The sequence below is a fragment of the Varanus komodoensis genome, unplaced genomic scaffold, assembly GCF_004798865.1.
Source record: "Varanus komodoensis strain SLA01 unplaced genomic scaffold, ASM479886v1 scaffold35, whole genome shotgun sequence".
In the NCBI taxonomy this organism is placed as follows: Eukaryota; Metazoa; Chordata; class Lepidosauria; order Squamata; family Varanidae; genus Varanus; species Varanus komodoensis.
This window is the reverse complement of record NW_025335856.1, coordinates 1,152,606-1,168,527: the sequence shown is the minus strand read 5'-3', so window position 1 is coordinate 1,168,527 and position 15,922 is coordinate 1,152,606. Positions and strand designations below refer to the sequence as shown.

The 15,922-nt window shown below is 44.2% G+C and overlaps 1 protein-coding gene across 3 annotated transcripts in view; it reads left to right on the top strand.

Moving 5' to 3' along the window:
- TDRD7 (tudor domain containing 7) overlaps positions 1-15,922 on the top strand; it is a 50,432-nt gene that overhangs the window by 26,382 nt on the left and 8,128 nt on the right. For all 3 annotated transcript variants that reach the window (XM_044439577.1, XM_044439576.1, XM_044439575.1), the window contains exons 8-14: positions 2,712-2,898; positions 7,689-7,800; positions 10,559-10,761; positions 10,849-10,983; positions 12,345-12,428; positions 15,264-15,398; positions 15,539-15,649. In XM_044439577.1, the coding sequence (XP_044295512.1) occupies positions 2,712-2,898; positions 7,689-7,800; positions 10,559-10,761; positions 10,849-10,983; positions 12,345-12,428; positions 15,264-15,398; positions 15,539-15,649 (967 nt within the window). The remainder of the gene's footprint in view (positions 1-2,711; positions 2,899-7,688; positions 7,801-10,558; positions 10,762-10,848; positions 10,984-12,344; positions 12,429-15,263; positions 15,399-15,538; positions 15,650-15,922) is intronic.

The following is a 15,922-nucleotide window of genomic DNA, read 5'->3' as shown; positions in this document are numbered from 1 at the left end:
CAGAGAGGACTGCACCTTTGGTAGATCCGTCCTCTCCGCTATACTTCACTGAGTGACACCACCCTCCTCCTAGAGGTAAGCTCACCAGTCACCCATATGTGTGATGCACGAAGAATAGAGAAGGGTTACTTACCTGTAACTATCATTCTTCGAGTGGTCATCTGTGCATTCACACATACCATTCCCCATCCCCTCTGATAACTCTCTTGACACATGGGTTGTTTTTTAGCGTCAGTGACGCAATCATGATGGTGGTTTCAGCTGGAATTGAGGTCTTGGTGGGAGCCCCACCCTCACGCTAGCCCTTTTTGGGGCTGGGCTCCTGCCAAATACTAATTAATCAGCTTTAGAATCTTCCCGAAAACCGCTTCATGCATGCGCAAAGAGCCCATATGTGTAAATGCACAGATGACCACTCAGAAGGACAGTCACAGGTAAGAAAACCTGTCTTTCTTGGGACTCATAGGAAACTTAATTTTGAAGATTTTCTGCATTTCAACCCCTACAAGGCTTTTGTGGAACCCTTGGGTTCTGCGGAACACAGTTTGGGAACTGCTGGTCTAGAGGATCATGACTGACCACTGTATCCACACATACATTCCTTTCTGCAGGTAGAGCTTCATTCTCAAGACCATTTACAGCATTTGCTTCCAATCCTCATCCATTGTCTCACTACAGCCACTTCCCCAGTAGGCGCAAATATAACACTGCAGTGTTTATAAAGGTGTAGAAATGCTGAAGTGCTTACAATGAACATCTTTGCCACCACCTTTTAATTGCTATTGTTCAGCCTACAGTGGGATGTCTTGGTGTCTGAACCCAAGAGGCCAATTCCTTTGCAAAGACTGCCTAACAAGCTAGTAAGAGTGGAGAAAAGACCCTGCTGCTCTTCATAACGTTGCCTTTAACATCACCAGTGATAACGCCTCCACCAGTGCCCAAGCAGCAGTTCAGAGCAACTGTCTCTGGTTCACCATGCTCCCCTCCCCGCAAAAAAGGCCCTAAAAAAATTCTGCAGTCATGTTCAACAGTTCTGCTTGCTGCAAAATGGACCTTTATGGCTGTCTAGTCCGTATAATCTCGCAGTGTCCATTGCAACTTTCAAAGGGAAAGAAAGCAGGTGACAGATTGATAAAGTACAACTTCATTTAGACCATGGGTCCTCAAACTATGGCCCATGGGCCGTATCTGGCCCTCTTCCGAGCTTTTGGACTCGGTCAGAGAAGATGATCTCCGAGCGAGTCCAAAAGCTCTGAGCCGGCGCAGGTGAACTCAGTGGGGAGATGGCCACGATCACAGTCACACTCCTGCATGTTTCTCCTCTATTACTTGTCAGCTGTCTGTAATACAAAAAATGTGCATTTTTAGAGTTGTCAGTAAACCAAAAGGAGCCACAGTGCTAAGGGTTCCAGAACAGAGATTTGGAAATGTGGGAAAATGAATGTCTTCCTTTTTTGGAACAGCTGCAGACTGGGGAGGAAGTGATGAAAAGTTGGAGGGCACTGTCAGTTCAGCACGTAAAAGCCGGAGGATTGCATTGCTAAGCAGATTATATTGTTGCCACCCTCTTTGGTGCACCTCCTTTTCCTGACCCCCCCTTTCAGATGACAGCTAAGTAATTGGCAACTCGAGCCAAATTAGCCTATACCATCTTGCTTATTAATTGTTATGTATGTTACCCCTTCCACTTCATTGTTTGCTTTGCCAGATGAAACTTAGGCCCTTGACAAGGAGAAACTGACTCACTAAAATCTGTAATTAAGAATGAACTGTCATAAAACTTATTAATTTAGAAATATGAGTTAAAGACAAAATGGTTCATAGTAACAAACATGGGAGCTGGTTTGTTATGCTCATGAAAACGTACCATGGTGTCACTTGTTGGTCAGCTCAGGCATACCCAAGCCAGTGTGTTCTGGGTTCTGTGCAGTTAGCTTTGCCTTCAGTAACTTGTATTACAGTACTGTATCTTGTTCAAGATGTTTTACTGTGTATAGAAGTGTTTCTTAAGTGTTTTACTTGCATAGAAAGGTATAATGTATACGTGTACTAAGACAAACATTTGGCTTGCTTATGCTAAATTCCACCCGTACATATGTGATCCAACTTATATGCAAATTCAACTTCAAGTTGCTCTAAGGTATGGAGCTCATTTGTAACTCAAGGACTGCCTATACACATATTGGACACCTGTAAGTGTGCACTTGAACACTTGCACAGAATGACAAAAATTTTAAAAAGATGGATACAACTTTTTGAATTTCTGGCAGCAAAAACAAAAAACAAAATCAGGTTGTTCATAGGTTATTGAGCATGACATGTGAATCTGGAGCACTAGGCCATTTAGCCACTAAATAACCTCGTGGGTAATCCATGGATTGTTGTTGGGTTAGCAGTTAAGTTATTTAGCCAGAACTCCATGCTCAACAAGTTACAGTTAAGCCCAACTGTAAAAGGAAAACAAACAATTTAAATATCCAGTCACATGCTGAGAGGCATGGAAGCAGTCAATATATTCCACACTCCCATTGTACATACTTGCAACATAGCCTCTATGCACCTACACTTACTTGCATTGATGCTAATCTATTTTTCTGCCTTAATTCTAAATTGATGACTTATGAAAAATTTGAAAAGGTTAACATTTCTGTATAGCTCACATATTTTTGTTGTCCTTTTGTCCTAACTTATTTCAATCTGAAATTCCACAGATATGTGGGCAAAGACTATTCTGCTGCTCAGGAATTAATGGAAGATGAGATGAAGAATTGGTACTCTCAGAATCCGTCAGTTGTGCAGATACAGTCTCCTAAAGTTGGACAGATTGTTGCTGTGCCTGCAGAAGAAGATGCTTGGCTACGGGCACAGATTGTTTCAACACAAGGCAATCAAATAAAGGCAAGTACAGTGGGTTCGCATAATTAAAAAATGGCATAAAAGCGAGTTCCTCGCATCAGAGTGTGCTCTAATTGTTGTTTTGAACATGTTCACTGCTTTGAGTGCTTCTTTAAGTAGAAAGGTAAGAAGAACATTCGCTTAAATAAAATAATACCTCAGACTCCCCCCATATCCCCTGATTTAGTTACCATATTTCCAGTTAACCTTGGTCTGAAAGGGAAGTTGTAAAGTGCTTCTTTTAAGTGAAAATTCTTGATTTAATAGGGAAAGAAAAAAATGTGTGTTGAGGTTACTAGGATGTATGGTAAGAACAAATCTTCTGTCTGTGAAATTGTGAAATAAAATGCATGTGTACATTTGTATATATGTATAGTGTTCAATATTATCCACAGTTTTTGGCATCAACTCGGGGACTTGGAACCTATCCCCATGGATATAGGGGCCCTGCTGTATGTATAGAGGTCAGTCTGCATGTTGGAGGGAATTTCAGCACAGACCCTAGCAAATGGTGTGTCAGACTCTCATGCATCTCCTCTTCTTGGGGGATCTCATCCTGTAACTGGTCCCTTCCACTTAAAATAATAGCCATTCTTGGCTAATTAGAAGAATAGGTGCAAATCAGTGTGGATGAGAGAGCTTGTGGACAAAGAGATGGTAGCACATTCACCTTGGCAATCTCGCTAGTCTATAGGGTGCGGGTGGGAAGTGGAGGAGCCTGGTCCTCACTTTAGGACTCTCTTGTTTATTTCTCTTCCCCACCTCTCATTGAACTCTTCAAATGCATTGGGAGGTAATATGAGTGGGACGCAGGGATAAAGAATGCATTGGAGACAATCTAGATGCACCTTCCACAGACTGGGTGCCTCCAGATGTTTGGCCTACAGCTCTCATCAGTTCTAGCATGATCAGTGCTCTGGAACAATCATAGTGGTAGGCCAAAGCATCAGGAAAGACTCAGGCTGGGGAAGACTGAGCTGCATCATGATTGCAGCAGCAGAGAGTGAGCTGATATCAGTTGTTCCGGAGAGCTGCTTGGGCACTTTGGGTAGCTGCTTTCCCTGATGGGGCCACCGCCATTGGGGTGGTGATGGGCAATGGGCGTTGTGGACGTTATGGCGTTGGGGGTCTAACGGGTCTGCATAGAAGAAGGAGGGACAGATGGTTAACACCTGTCCCTCTTTCTGGTTATTCCCCCAGCCGGCGGGTTCCAGGTAGACTTGTCAACTGCCCCCCGGGCCTGGCGGTGCTGTTGCTTAGTGCCAGGTCGGTCCAAAATAAGGTAACACTCATCCATGACTTGATCATGGATGAGATGGCTGACCTGGCTTGCATAACAGAGACTTGGGGAGAGGGGATGTCTCCCTCTCACAATTGTGCCTGCCCGGGTACTTGGTCCAGCACCGACCACGCCTGGAGGGGAGGGGAGGGGGGGTCGCTCTGGTCTATCGAGCTTCTGTTTCCCTTGTGGGGCTTCCTGTCCTCTCGAGACCAGGGCTGGAGTGCCTCCACTTGGTGTTGGGCGACCGAGACAGATTGGGGATTCTGTTGGTGTACCGTGCACCCTTCTGCCCAACAGACTCCCTACCTGAGCTGACGGAGATCGTCTCAGACCTGGTGCTGAAGACTCCCAGGATGTTGGTCCTGGGGATCTTCAATTTCCATGCCGAGACGGTTCTAACCGGGGTGGCTCAGGACTTCATGGCCTCCATAATGGCCATGGGGCTGTCTCAACACGTCATAGGCCCGACCCATGAACGTGGACACACTCTGGACCTGGTTTTCACGACGGGGCAGGAAGAGGATGATCTGAGGGTGAGGAATTTAAGTTTGACGCCCTTGTCATGGTCAGATCACATCCTCATAAGGTTTGAGCTCGAGAGCGGCCTTTCCCTCTGCAAGGGTGTGGAGCCGATTGTATCAGTCCGCCCCTGGAGCCAGATGGATCCTGATGGATTCCTGGAAGCTCTGGGGGATTTTCCGGTTGACAAGGCTGGTGATCCTGTTGATGCCCTGGTTGAACTGTGGAATGAGGAGATGACCAGGGCTATAGACACGATTGCTCCCAAGCGTCCTCTCCCACCTGGCAGAGCCCATTCATCTCCTTGGTATACACCTGAATTACGGGCGATGAAGCAGGTTGGGAGATGTCTAGAGCGTTAGGTGGAGGAGATCATGGAGTGATTCTGATCGAACACACTTGAGAGCCCATTATCGGAACTATGCTGTGGCGGTGAGGATGGCAAAGAAGAAATTCTTCTCCATTTCCATTGCCTCCTCACAATGCCGTCCGGCGGAGCTCTTTTGGGTGGTGCAGGGGCTGTTACATCTGGGCCCAAAGAGAGATCTGGTGCCACCCTCGAAGGCCCACTGTGACGACTTTGCCAAGCACTTTAGGGAGAAAATCACTCAGATTCGCCATGAACTTGACTCTGCTATTGAATCAGATTTCACTGCTGAGTTGCCATCAACGCCGTTGAGTCCACAATTAATGGATGAATTTCAGTTGTTGTGGCCTGATGATGTGGACAAGGTGCTTGGACAAGTACGTCCTACCACTTGTTTACTAGACCCATGCCCATCTTGGTTACTTAAGAAAGCCAAGGACGGGATTGGGACCTGGATCCTGGAGGTGGTCAACGCCTCTTTAAGAGACGGCCGGGTACCTGCCCCTTTAAAGGAGGCGGTAGTCCAGCCAGTCCTAAAGAAGGCATCCCTGGATCCAGAGGTGGCTGCCAATTATAGACCGGTGGCCAACATCCCGTTCCTGGGCAAGGTACTAGAGCGGGTGGTGGCGGGACAACTCCAAGCACTCTTGGATGAAACTGATTATCTGGACCCATTTCAGTCCGGCTTCAGACCCGGGTATGGCACTGAATCTGCCTTGGTCGCCCTGTACGATGACCTATTCAGGGAGAGAGACAGGGGGAGTGCATCCCTGTTAGTTCTCCTGGACCTCTCAGCAGCTTTCGATACCATCGACCATGGTATCCTTCTGAATAGGCTATTGGGATTGGGAGTTGGAGGCACCGTGTGGCGGTGGTTCCGCTCCTACCTCAGTGGCTGATTTCAGAAGGTGGTGCTGGGGGACTATGGCTCTGCGCCATGGCAGCTATGCCACGGAGTTCCGCAGGGGTCCATTTTGTCCCCTTTGCTTTTTAACATCTACATGAAACTGCTGGGAGAGGTCATCAGGAGGTGTGGGCTGCGGAATCATCAGTACGTTGATGATACCCAGCTCTCCCTCTCGTTTTCTACCAATCCAGGTGAGGCAGTGGCTGTGCTGAACCGGTGCCTGGTCGAGGTATTGGGCTGGATGAGGGCCAATAAACTGAAGCTCAATCCAGACAAGACAGAGGTTCTGTTGGTGGGCGGTTCGGACCTTGGGATGGGGGACTTGGGCCTTGTCCTAAATGGGGTTGCACTCCCTCTGAGGGACAGGGTTCGCAGCTTAGGAGTGCTCCTCTACCCTGAGCTGTCTCTGGAAGCCCAGGTGACGGCGGTGGCGAGGAGCGCCTTCCTTCAGCTGCGTCCCTTCCTAGAGAATGACTGCCTGGCGAAAGTGACACACGCACTGGTAACTTCCCGATTAGATTTCTGTAACGCGCTCTACGTGGGGCTACCCTTGAAGACGGTCCAGATACTTCAGTTGGTGCAGAATAGAGCTGCCAGGTTGCTGATGGGGACTGGGCATTGTTCTCATATAACTCCAGTTCTCTGTCAGCTCCACTGGCTCCCGATTGAAGTCCGGGCCCAATTCGAGGTGTTGGTTGTGACCTGTAAAGCCCTAAACGGCTTGGGACCTGGATACTTAAAAGAACGCTTGCTCCCATATATGCCCTCCCGCCCCTTGAGGTCAGCAGCAGATGCCCTTCTCTGGGAACCATCTGTGAATGACATCAGGAGGGTGAGTACCCGGAGGAGGGCTTTCTCTGCGGTGGCGCCCCGTTTATGGAATGCGCTCCCCAGAGAGGTCCGCCTGGCGCCGTCATTATTTGTTTTTCGGCACCAGGCTAAGTCCTTTTTATTTAAAACTTATTTTAATTGTTAATTTATTTATTTAACTAGGTTCGTTCTTTTCTTTTCTTTTCTTTTCTTTTCTTTTCTTTTCTTTTCTTTTCTTTTCTTTTCTTTTCTTTTTAAATGTTTAGCCGAGAATGCACTGAGGTTTTATTGAGGTTTTATGGCACTGGGGTTTTATTGTATTGGGGTTTTATTGTATGGTTTATTTATTGATGTTGTGAGCCGCCCAGAGGCTTTATTGCGATGGGGCAGCATAGAAATATTTTAAATAAATAAAATAAATAAATGGTGGATTGGGCAAGCTCAGCAAGGGCAACAAGAGGAATTTGTTGCTCCTGTTGACTAGCTTGCTTACCATTTCCCTTGACCCGTGAAGCGCTGGGTGTGAAAGGGTTGTATATACAACCCATCAAAAGTCCAACAACCTCTAGAACAAGTCATGGGTTATCAGGGTGCTTTGTTGCCAAAAACAAATCACCCTGCAGAAAGTGGTCTGCCTTGGCGTGGCATGGCAATCCATCCATGGTAGATTGCCAAGCCATGCAAAAATAGCCAATGGGACTAAAGCCTGTTTGGTTTCTATTTTTCACTCTGTGGACAACTGGTTAAAGAAGCTACAAGAAGGAAGCAAACATCTATCCTGAGATTCAGACTCTTACAGCAAACCGCAGCTGTAAAATGAAAAGAAAAATCTCCTATAGCATCAATAATGTGACTTCCAAATAAACAAAGAATAACAATTCTTTATCTTGTTTTTGTTATGGCATTAGGTGTGCTACGTTGATTATGGCTTTAGTGAAATCATTGAAAATACCAGAGTATACAGACTTGCCAAACATTTCTATTCACTACCATTCCAAGCTACAAAATGTAAACTAGCAGGTAAGAGATGCACTACTTAACACAACATTAAATGAGGAGAGGAAGGTTGCAAAGTAAGATGGTTAATGGTTCTACCTCACAGTGTCTTCTTGCTACTATGAGGGTGCAACAGCACAATGGTTTTGTCCTTTCATGGGATTTCCTTGCAGCTTGTGCATTTCTGCTTCAGCATAGACTACCTTTTGAATAGATATTTTGCATCATGAAAATTATCTCAATGTTTTGAAAAGGTGCTCTTGTGTGGTGTTAATTCTTACAGACTTTTGTAAACGGACATTTCTGGAAACATTTGAGCATGCATTTTGCACAAGAAAATCAGTGGAACTGCAGTACTGGGCTGGTTCACCCATCACAGTAAGCAATGCTGAAAATAAGCTACAGTGGTTACCTGTTAACCCTGTTGCTCCTAATAGACAACTGGGCACTCTGTGGTCGCTTCTTTTCTCCTCAGGCCCACTGCTTGCTCCTGGCAGATATTCTATGGACCTTTGTGAAACAAAACATACTCTGCTGCTGAGCACATGTCAGGTGAACAGGTCACTGGGTGACTTTGCCCACCATGATAAGCCATGCTGTGAATCAACCACCATGGGTTTGTTGTTTGCTTGCTCACTCATCTACACGCAACAGACATTTGGATGCTCTGTGGTTTATCACAGTTTGTTTCCTCTTAAATCCTGCCTGCCTGCTCCTGTCATGTGTACCAGGGTCCTTTGTGCCACAACTCGTTTTCCACTTCTCATCTCTCCAGAGAAACTTTTTACAGCTGCCTCCTACTGTTCTACCCAATAACCATCCCCTATCCTATAACCCCATTTTGATTGTGTCTGTCTTGAAATGAATCTTGTGAATTGTCTTCTCCACTTTGGTATTTCCCTGACAAAAATTTCATTTGCCACACTTCTACATGTCTGCAGGTTTGAGTGATGGCTTTAATATATCTTGTCTTTTTTATTTACACACTTGCTTAAAACAGTTGTTTTGTAAACTACCGAAGCAGAAATTTGCTTCACAGGCTTCCACAGTAATTACATCCACTGCAAAAGTTTCCAGGTACTTCTTTGGGCTCCTTTCCTCCCCAGTTCACTGCAGAGATTAGTCTTGTTGATTTCCTTGTCTATTACCTTCTCTATATGCTAACTTGAGACTGCAGATCTATATATTCTCATGACAGTATCCTTGTAAATTACCTTCTAGCAGTCCACATAGGATTTCTTTTTCAAGTGTACCCAAAAAAAACACCTTTTTTAAAAAAAGGTAAATTACCAGGGGAATAGACAAAGTGTAGATTTTCTGAAGGAGAAGGAACTTTTGAGGGAGGGTAGCCATGTCCCGAAGCAGGTTTATTGAACAGGCAGGGGGAGAGCGAAAAGTGGGCTTTGTGGACAGGTGGAATTACCACAGGGATCCAAAGCCATTCTCTTCTGCAGCAATCACAGTTCTAAGCATCATGCAAATGAAGAAGGAGCTACGTGCTGAATTGGTCATTTGAACCGGCATGTGGGAGGAAATAAGGACAATAAAAGGAGGTCAGGGGACCTGGAGGACCCTGCCTCAGCAAGCCAAGGCATTGAGAGCACGCCAGCCTGTGTTGTAGGCACAGGCTGTCCAGTTAGATTCCTCCTGCGCAGTGATACGTGTGGGTTCCAGCTCAAAGACCTAGCTGTGAAGTAACTAGTTCAGAACATCATTGTGTATAGCAGGTTCCTCCAGTTAGTTTGGGGGCATCTTGCCTTTGCAGGTTTTCCTGGAGCACAGAATCTGACTTCCTTGCAGGATCAGTCTTAAAACTAATTTTAGGGCAAACAGACACAGGCAAGGAGTGGTGTGGTACCAGCAGACCCGCAGAGCGTGCTGGAGCAGCCTGTTCATGGTACTGAAATGGATCTCTGGTGTTTATCCTCCCAATGAAGTCCTAGTCCCTGATCATCAGCTGCTTTTACAGATGGGCCTCTCTGAGTTTGGCATGGGACCTTGGCACTCTGTTATCCTTACTTTTCCAGAATAGACTGCTAGAAAGTCCCATAGATGCTCATGTACATTATCTTTCCATTAAATTCATAATTGCAAGGCCAGAAGTTAATAAGAGCGGCATAGTTGCTGATCCACTTGAGTTAAAGAAAAAAAGTATAGCCTTTACTGGACATTTAGATGAGTTCATGTAATTAGTTTTCTAATAACACCCTAGGAAAATTTGATAAGTAATGCATATTCTGTGCAGCTTTTTGGAATTTCATTGCTGTTTAGCATGTGTAAGTACTTATTCAGTACCAAATACTACAATTACATTTAGCAAATTTGTCTTACTTCCCATTTTTCATAGTTCTGGCTTGGTATGTCTACAGAGGCATGGAAAGCTTTAAAGAACACTGAAGGTTCAGATCAGGATGCTTCAAAAGCTAATGAAGCCCTGCCTCTGACCACTGGGATCTTATCCAGCCACCTTCACTCTTTCGATGTATCTGCAGCATTGCTTGTGCCCACACATAGATATCTTTATTGCAATAAGGGCTTATTGCAGAAAGGGTCACAGACTTGCTTAAAACTGTTAGGACTTTTTTAAAAATAGACTTCAAATTCATAATGGGTATGTGCATTGAGTGGCTGAAATAAAAATGGAGAGATACTTGAACTGGCAAACCATTTTGCCACCATCTGGCCCTAAGCAGAGGCAGCAGAGTAGGTGTACTGATGCAAGACGTTCTCTCTTGGTGACATTCATGCAACCTGTGCTCTTCCCATGACCCATTTGCTCTAGGGTTAGAAGCCTTCAGTGATGACCCTGTCTTGGTGAAGATGGTGGAATCTCAATTCTGTGGCAAGATATTTGCTGTTGAAATAGTAGAGAAAGGTGACATTCCACTTGTTGTCCTGTATGATACTTCAGGAGAGGATGACATCAACATAAATTCTGCTTGCTTGAAGGCACTTTGCGATAAATCTCTTGAGCTTCATCTTCAGGTACCATCTACACATCTGCTTGAATGCATTGATAAAAGATCAGTGCATTCAGCATCCAAAATGTGTGCTTTGCTTTGCTTTCAATAGGTAGATGCACTCTATACAAATGTCCGAGTAACCAATGTTTGTTCTGATGGAACCTTATACTGCCAAGTGCCATCAAAGGGCCTAACCAAGCTGTCAGAAGCTTTGCAGAAACTAGAAAGCTACTTACACCACAAGGTAAGTCTACTTTTAATATTCACTGGCACTGTTCATGTTCACAAGATTCAAAGGCTCTCTGCGCCGTTAACATAACAACCCTTTGCATAGGAATGAGGACACATTCTTGTTGATTTGCATGGAACAGCAGTAAGCCACTGCCTTTATGAAAGTATGCACTGGACTCGCTTCTGCTGTTCGAAACAGTGGCTGACTGGCTGGGGTGTGCTTGCAGTACTGAACATTAGCACCCCAGCAGCAATATGCCCATATTGTTTTTCATATGGTAACATTTTCATCTAGGAAAGACTACCCAGTGCAGTGCTTGGTTCCCCAAATCCTTCTTGATCTTGGTGTAGTGGAGTCCACACAGAGGTGCAGCAGCGCTTGATAGTTAGAAACAAATATGTCATCTACCTGCACTGTGTATTCCCAGCTCGCTTTGAGTGGAGTTGTAATCGCCCCAATAGCTGCACAGAATTAAATTTTCCAGAAACAATATGCTGCTTGTCCCTGTTGTAATGCAAGGTATTTTGGAAAGATTTGGTTTTGAGTTGGCAATTGCAACCAATTTGCTGTACAAAATAACTGTTCCTGGTGGAGATGAAAACAGCTAGAATTGGTTTGTATCAACATATGTATCACATAGCAACATAACGCATAGCACATGACAAAACCAAATATCATCAATCAACATAGCTGCCCAAATTTGGACTCTCCATGGTGGTGTGGCTGTGGAGACTATCCTGATAAGCACCCACGTTTCAGACTTTCCCACTATAATACTGCTTCTGCCTTCGTCTTATGTTTCTGTAAAGAGAAACTGAACTTTGCTATCTGGACACATATTTGGTAAGTTGTGAAGTTGAATGTTAGAGTTTTGTACAGTAAGTGGAATATATATTCCAGATAATAGATGGGTTGAAGTTCTTTGTTGTGTAAGTAGAAATATGAGACTAATTCTTGCATGTGTAAGTGTTTGATAGAGAAAGAACAAGAATTCTAAGACATGAAATTACTGCAACCAGGTGGCCTACTTTCTAGCAACTTGCTTACTCCATAATACACTTATAGTACCTCTCCAACTCTTTTTTTCTTTTTGGCAAAACCTTTTTTTAATTTCCAGGTATTTTAATAGTTAATTTTAGTTTTTATATTATATTGTATTACTGCTGCTGTAGCTATGCACCAACCTTGATTAAGGTTGCTGTGGGTTTGTTGTTATTGTGGTTGTTTTATTGGCATTAGTATTCTACAGTTTTATTGTTACATGGTGTTTTCATTTAATTTTTTTTTGTTAACTGTTGGGCAGTATAAAAATGAAATAAATAAGTATATAGTTGCAATTGTTACTTACAAATGGCTTCATCTGTCTATTCCAGCAGGTAACGGAGTGTTCAGTGTCACTTCCTTACTGTGGCATGATCTGTTTGCTTAACTGTAAAGGAAAATGGGCACGTGTGGAGGTATGAAATGCATTTAATGGAGGGCATCTGCTCCCCTGTCAGTGGTTGACATTTAGCTTTTGTTTGTATGTTTTTCTGAGTCAGTTTCTTGTGGTGCAAAGTACTGATAAGGCTTATGAGTTAAAACATTTTCCCCCAACCTCGATCTTTCCCCTCTATCATTATAGGGTTTTTAATTCAGGAAACCTCTACCGGTTAAGTGTTTAAAAGAAATGGCAACTAATAAAAAAACTTGGATAGAACCAAAAGTTGAAAACTAGTTGGAAAAGGTATATTGACTTTTTCTTGCTGCTTTTCCGAAGATCACCATTGCCTTGAGTGGCATTAATATTCTTATCACCTTGTTTTGGGTTTAGCAGTTGACTAGCTTTCCCTATTCCTGAGATGTTTGACTACTCCATTTTGGCTAGGAAACTATTTGTCAAACATGTGCTTGTGGGTTACTGTTCCTTATCGGTGGTGGCAGAAGTATTTCTCACAAAGCTGCACTTGTATATTCTAGAACGGGGTGCTCAAACTTTTTTAAACAGGGGGCCGGTTCACTGTCCCTCAGACTGTTGGCGGGGGGGGGGGGGACCTATAGTTTAAAAAAAAAATGAACGAATTCCTATGCACACTGCACATATCTTATTTGTAGTGCAAAAAACAGGAAAACAATACAATATTTAAAATGAGGAACAATTTTAATCAACATAAACTTAGTAGTATTTCAATGGGAAGTATGGGCCTGCTTTTGGCTAATGAGATGGTGACACCCCAGAAACATGTCCACAGCAACACGGTGAGTATAAAACTGATACGATTAGGACCATTTCTGCAGAGAACAATCATAAGCTCATCATGAGCTCATTTACATATGTGGTAGTGTGATCCACAGGAGGTCGCTTTTTGGAAAGCAATGGACAGGCAATGATGAAGTGATATGTTGCCTCCACACCACCTGTTTTAACCACCATCTCCAATAGCAACCAAATGACACTAATAAATCTGCACTCACATCAGTGCACATCCATAGAAATACATGACGTGTGGCATCCTACATCAAAATTTGCATTACAATTTATTTTTCATAAGCAAAAATGAGGAGGAGAGGTGGAGGGGAACAACTTCTGAATCTGCTAAAAAATGATATTTTTATTTAAAAATATAAAACAGCTTTTTAAAAAGAGAAACTCACTGAATATCCACTAGGTCCTGCAACCCAAGTCCATCTCTACAAATTATGTCTGCATATAGTTTGTAAAGATGGACTCAGGTTGCAGGACTTAGTGAATATTCAGTGAGTTTCTCTCTTTTTTTAAACCTGTGTTTATATATATATATATATATATATATATATATATATTAAATTAAATTAAATTAAATTAAATTAAATTAAATTAAAAAAATATTTGCAGCAGAAGCCCAAAATGACACTGTGCCACTCACCAAAAGGGAGAGCACAACACGAGAGGGAGCCATGAGGACGCACTCGCCTCGGTCAAGGCCTTCCTGACTCCTCACTGCCGCCCCACTTCCAAGCTGGAGGAACGTCCCCTCGTAGGCGCTCACCCAGCTCCGGGAGGGGAAGTGGGAGGCCGGAGAGGCGAGCACGGAGTGGCTCCCCTGGCTGGGAGAGGGCCCTGAGGAGGGAGGTAATGGCTGCTTTTCACGGGCCGAGGGGAGGCGAGGGACGGGGCCGTGGCCAGCCAAGTGGGGTGCCTCTTGCCTCTCCCTGCCACAGGGGGAAAGAAGCATGGTGGCCGCTTGATGGCAGCGGCGGCTTGCCCTGAGAAGGTTGCAACAGAGGTGTGGGAGATATGGCCCCGTTCCTGCTCCGCATCAGCCCACCCGCCCCCAGCTTCGGTGAGGTGGCCATGGCTTGGCCCACAAGGGACATGGCTCATATTTTTGTGGTTAAAAAAGAAAAGGATTAACCTGATTAAATTGAATGTTACAGGGAAATTTGATTTGGTTTGCGACCAATTTGGTTCACAGCCAGAATCGTGGAACAAATTAAGTTCATGAACCAAGGATTTATTTTATTTTAGGAAATAAAATAAAACTGACAGAAATATTCATTAATAAAAGTATTATATAGTTTAAAATATATTTAAAAAATTATATTTTTCTTACTTCTAGCTTTTTTTAGTGTCTTCATCTCTCTCCCTTCCCACCACCCTCCTCTCTTCTGTATTCCCACTCCGTATTCCTGCTCTGTATTCAGAGCCAACACATGCATGCAATAGGGGAAAGAGCTGGCGCATGCGCAGTTCACACTGGCAAGACCAGCACAGCAGCAGGAGCTAGCCAGAGCTAGCAGAGAGAGCCAGCACACGTGCAGTTGAAAGGAACTGTTACAATTTGGCGCGTGCGCTGGCTCTCTGCTTGTCTTCAAAACTGAAAGAGTTTCAGAGTATGCCTGTGCCAGCTGAGAGCTTTCAGGCTTGAGCTTGTTCAGAGATTGTTTTCTCCAAACGAGTCTGAAAGCTCTGAGGCGGGCCGGGTAAATGACCTTGCGGACCGTATCTGGCCCACAGGCCGTAGTTTGAGGTCCCCTGGTCTAGAACAATGAAGTTGACCCTCCAAAACTAACAGAAACCTTTTCTTGGGGTGCCTTAGGATATGGATGAGAGATCCCCTCTAATCCCAGGCCCTATGTCAGTCTGGCGCAGATGCTGCCTGATTTGGTGGCTCATTGGCAGTGAACTGTTTCTTTTCCTGTGGAATTGCTTAACGGAGAGTTCCTGCCGTGATATTCACAATGACCTTTTAGGACTAGAATGTACCTTGTGCTTATATATGTTAAAAGCTATTTTGCCATTCCCTTATTTTTGCTCCATCTCATCTGCACAGATAACAAGTGTTCATAGTAGCCGTGCTCTTGATGTACAATTTATGGATACTGGAACTGTGGCATCTGTCAAAGTAGCAGAACTGAGAGAGATTCCTTCAAAATTCCTGCGCGAAATCATTGCAATACCACCTCAGGTATGAAGCTCTCCAGTCGTTCATTAGTGCTTGACCTTGTTCCAGGGAGCTTATTACGCAGATGTCTTTCTTGCTGCCCTATGCATTTTAATATAACAAGAATGCCATGGTAACTGCATTTTATGATGGTTCATTTTTAGGCAATAAAATGCTGCTTGGCTGACCTTCCTCTTAATATTGGCATGTGGACTCCAGATGCTGTACTTTGGCTGAGGGATACAGTACTAAATTGCCCCGACTGCAGCATAAAGGTACAAATATTCATTCTTTAACATCCAAAGGGGTAGTTTATTCTGAATGCCTCCTGCTTATCAGTTGTACTAGTTGTCACAGGAGTTAGAGGTGCAGAGCCCACTGTGAAAGTGGAAAACCTGCAAATGGTCCCACCTAAATTCCATCTCTTGATGTGTGGGGCAGGAAAGCCTGTTTTGGAGGCCTCTCTCTCTCTCCTTTTCTTCTTCTTCTTCTTCTTCTTCTTCTTCTTCTTCTTCTTCTTCTTCTTCTTCTTCTTCTTCTTCTTCTTC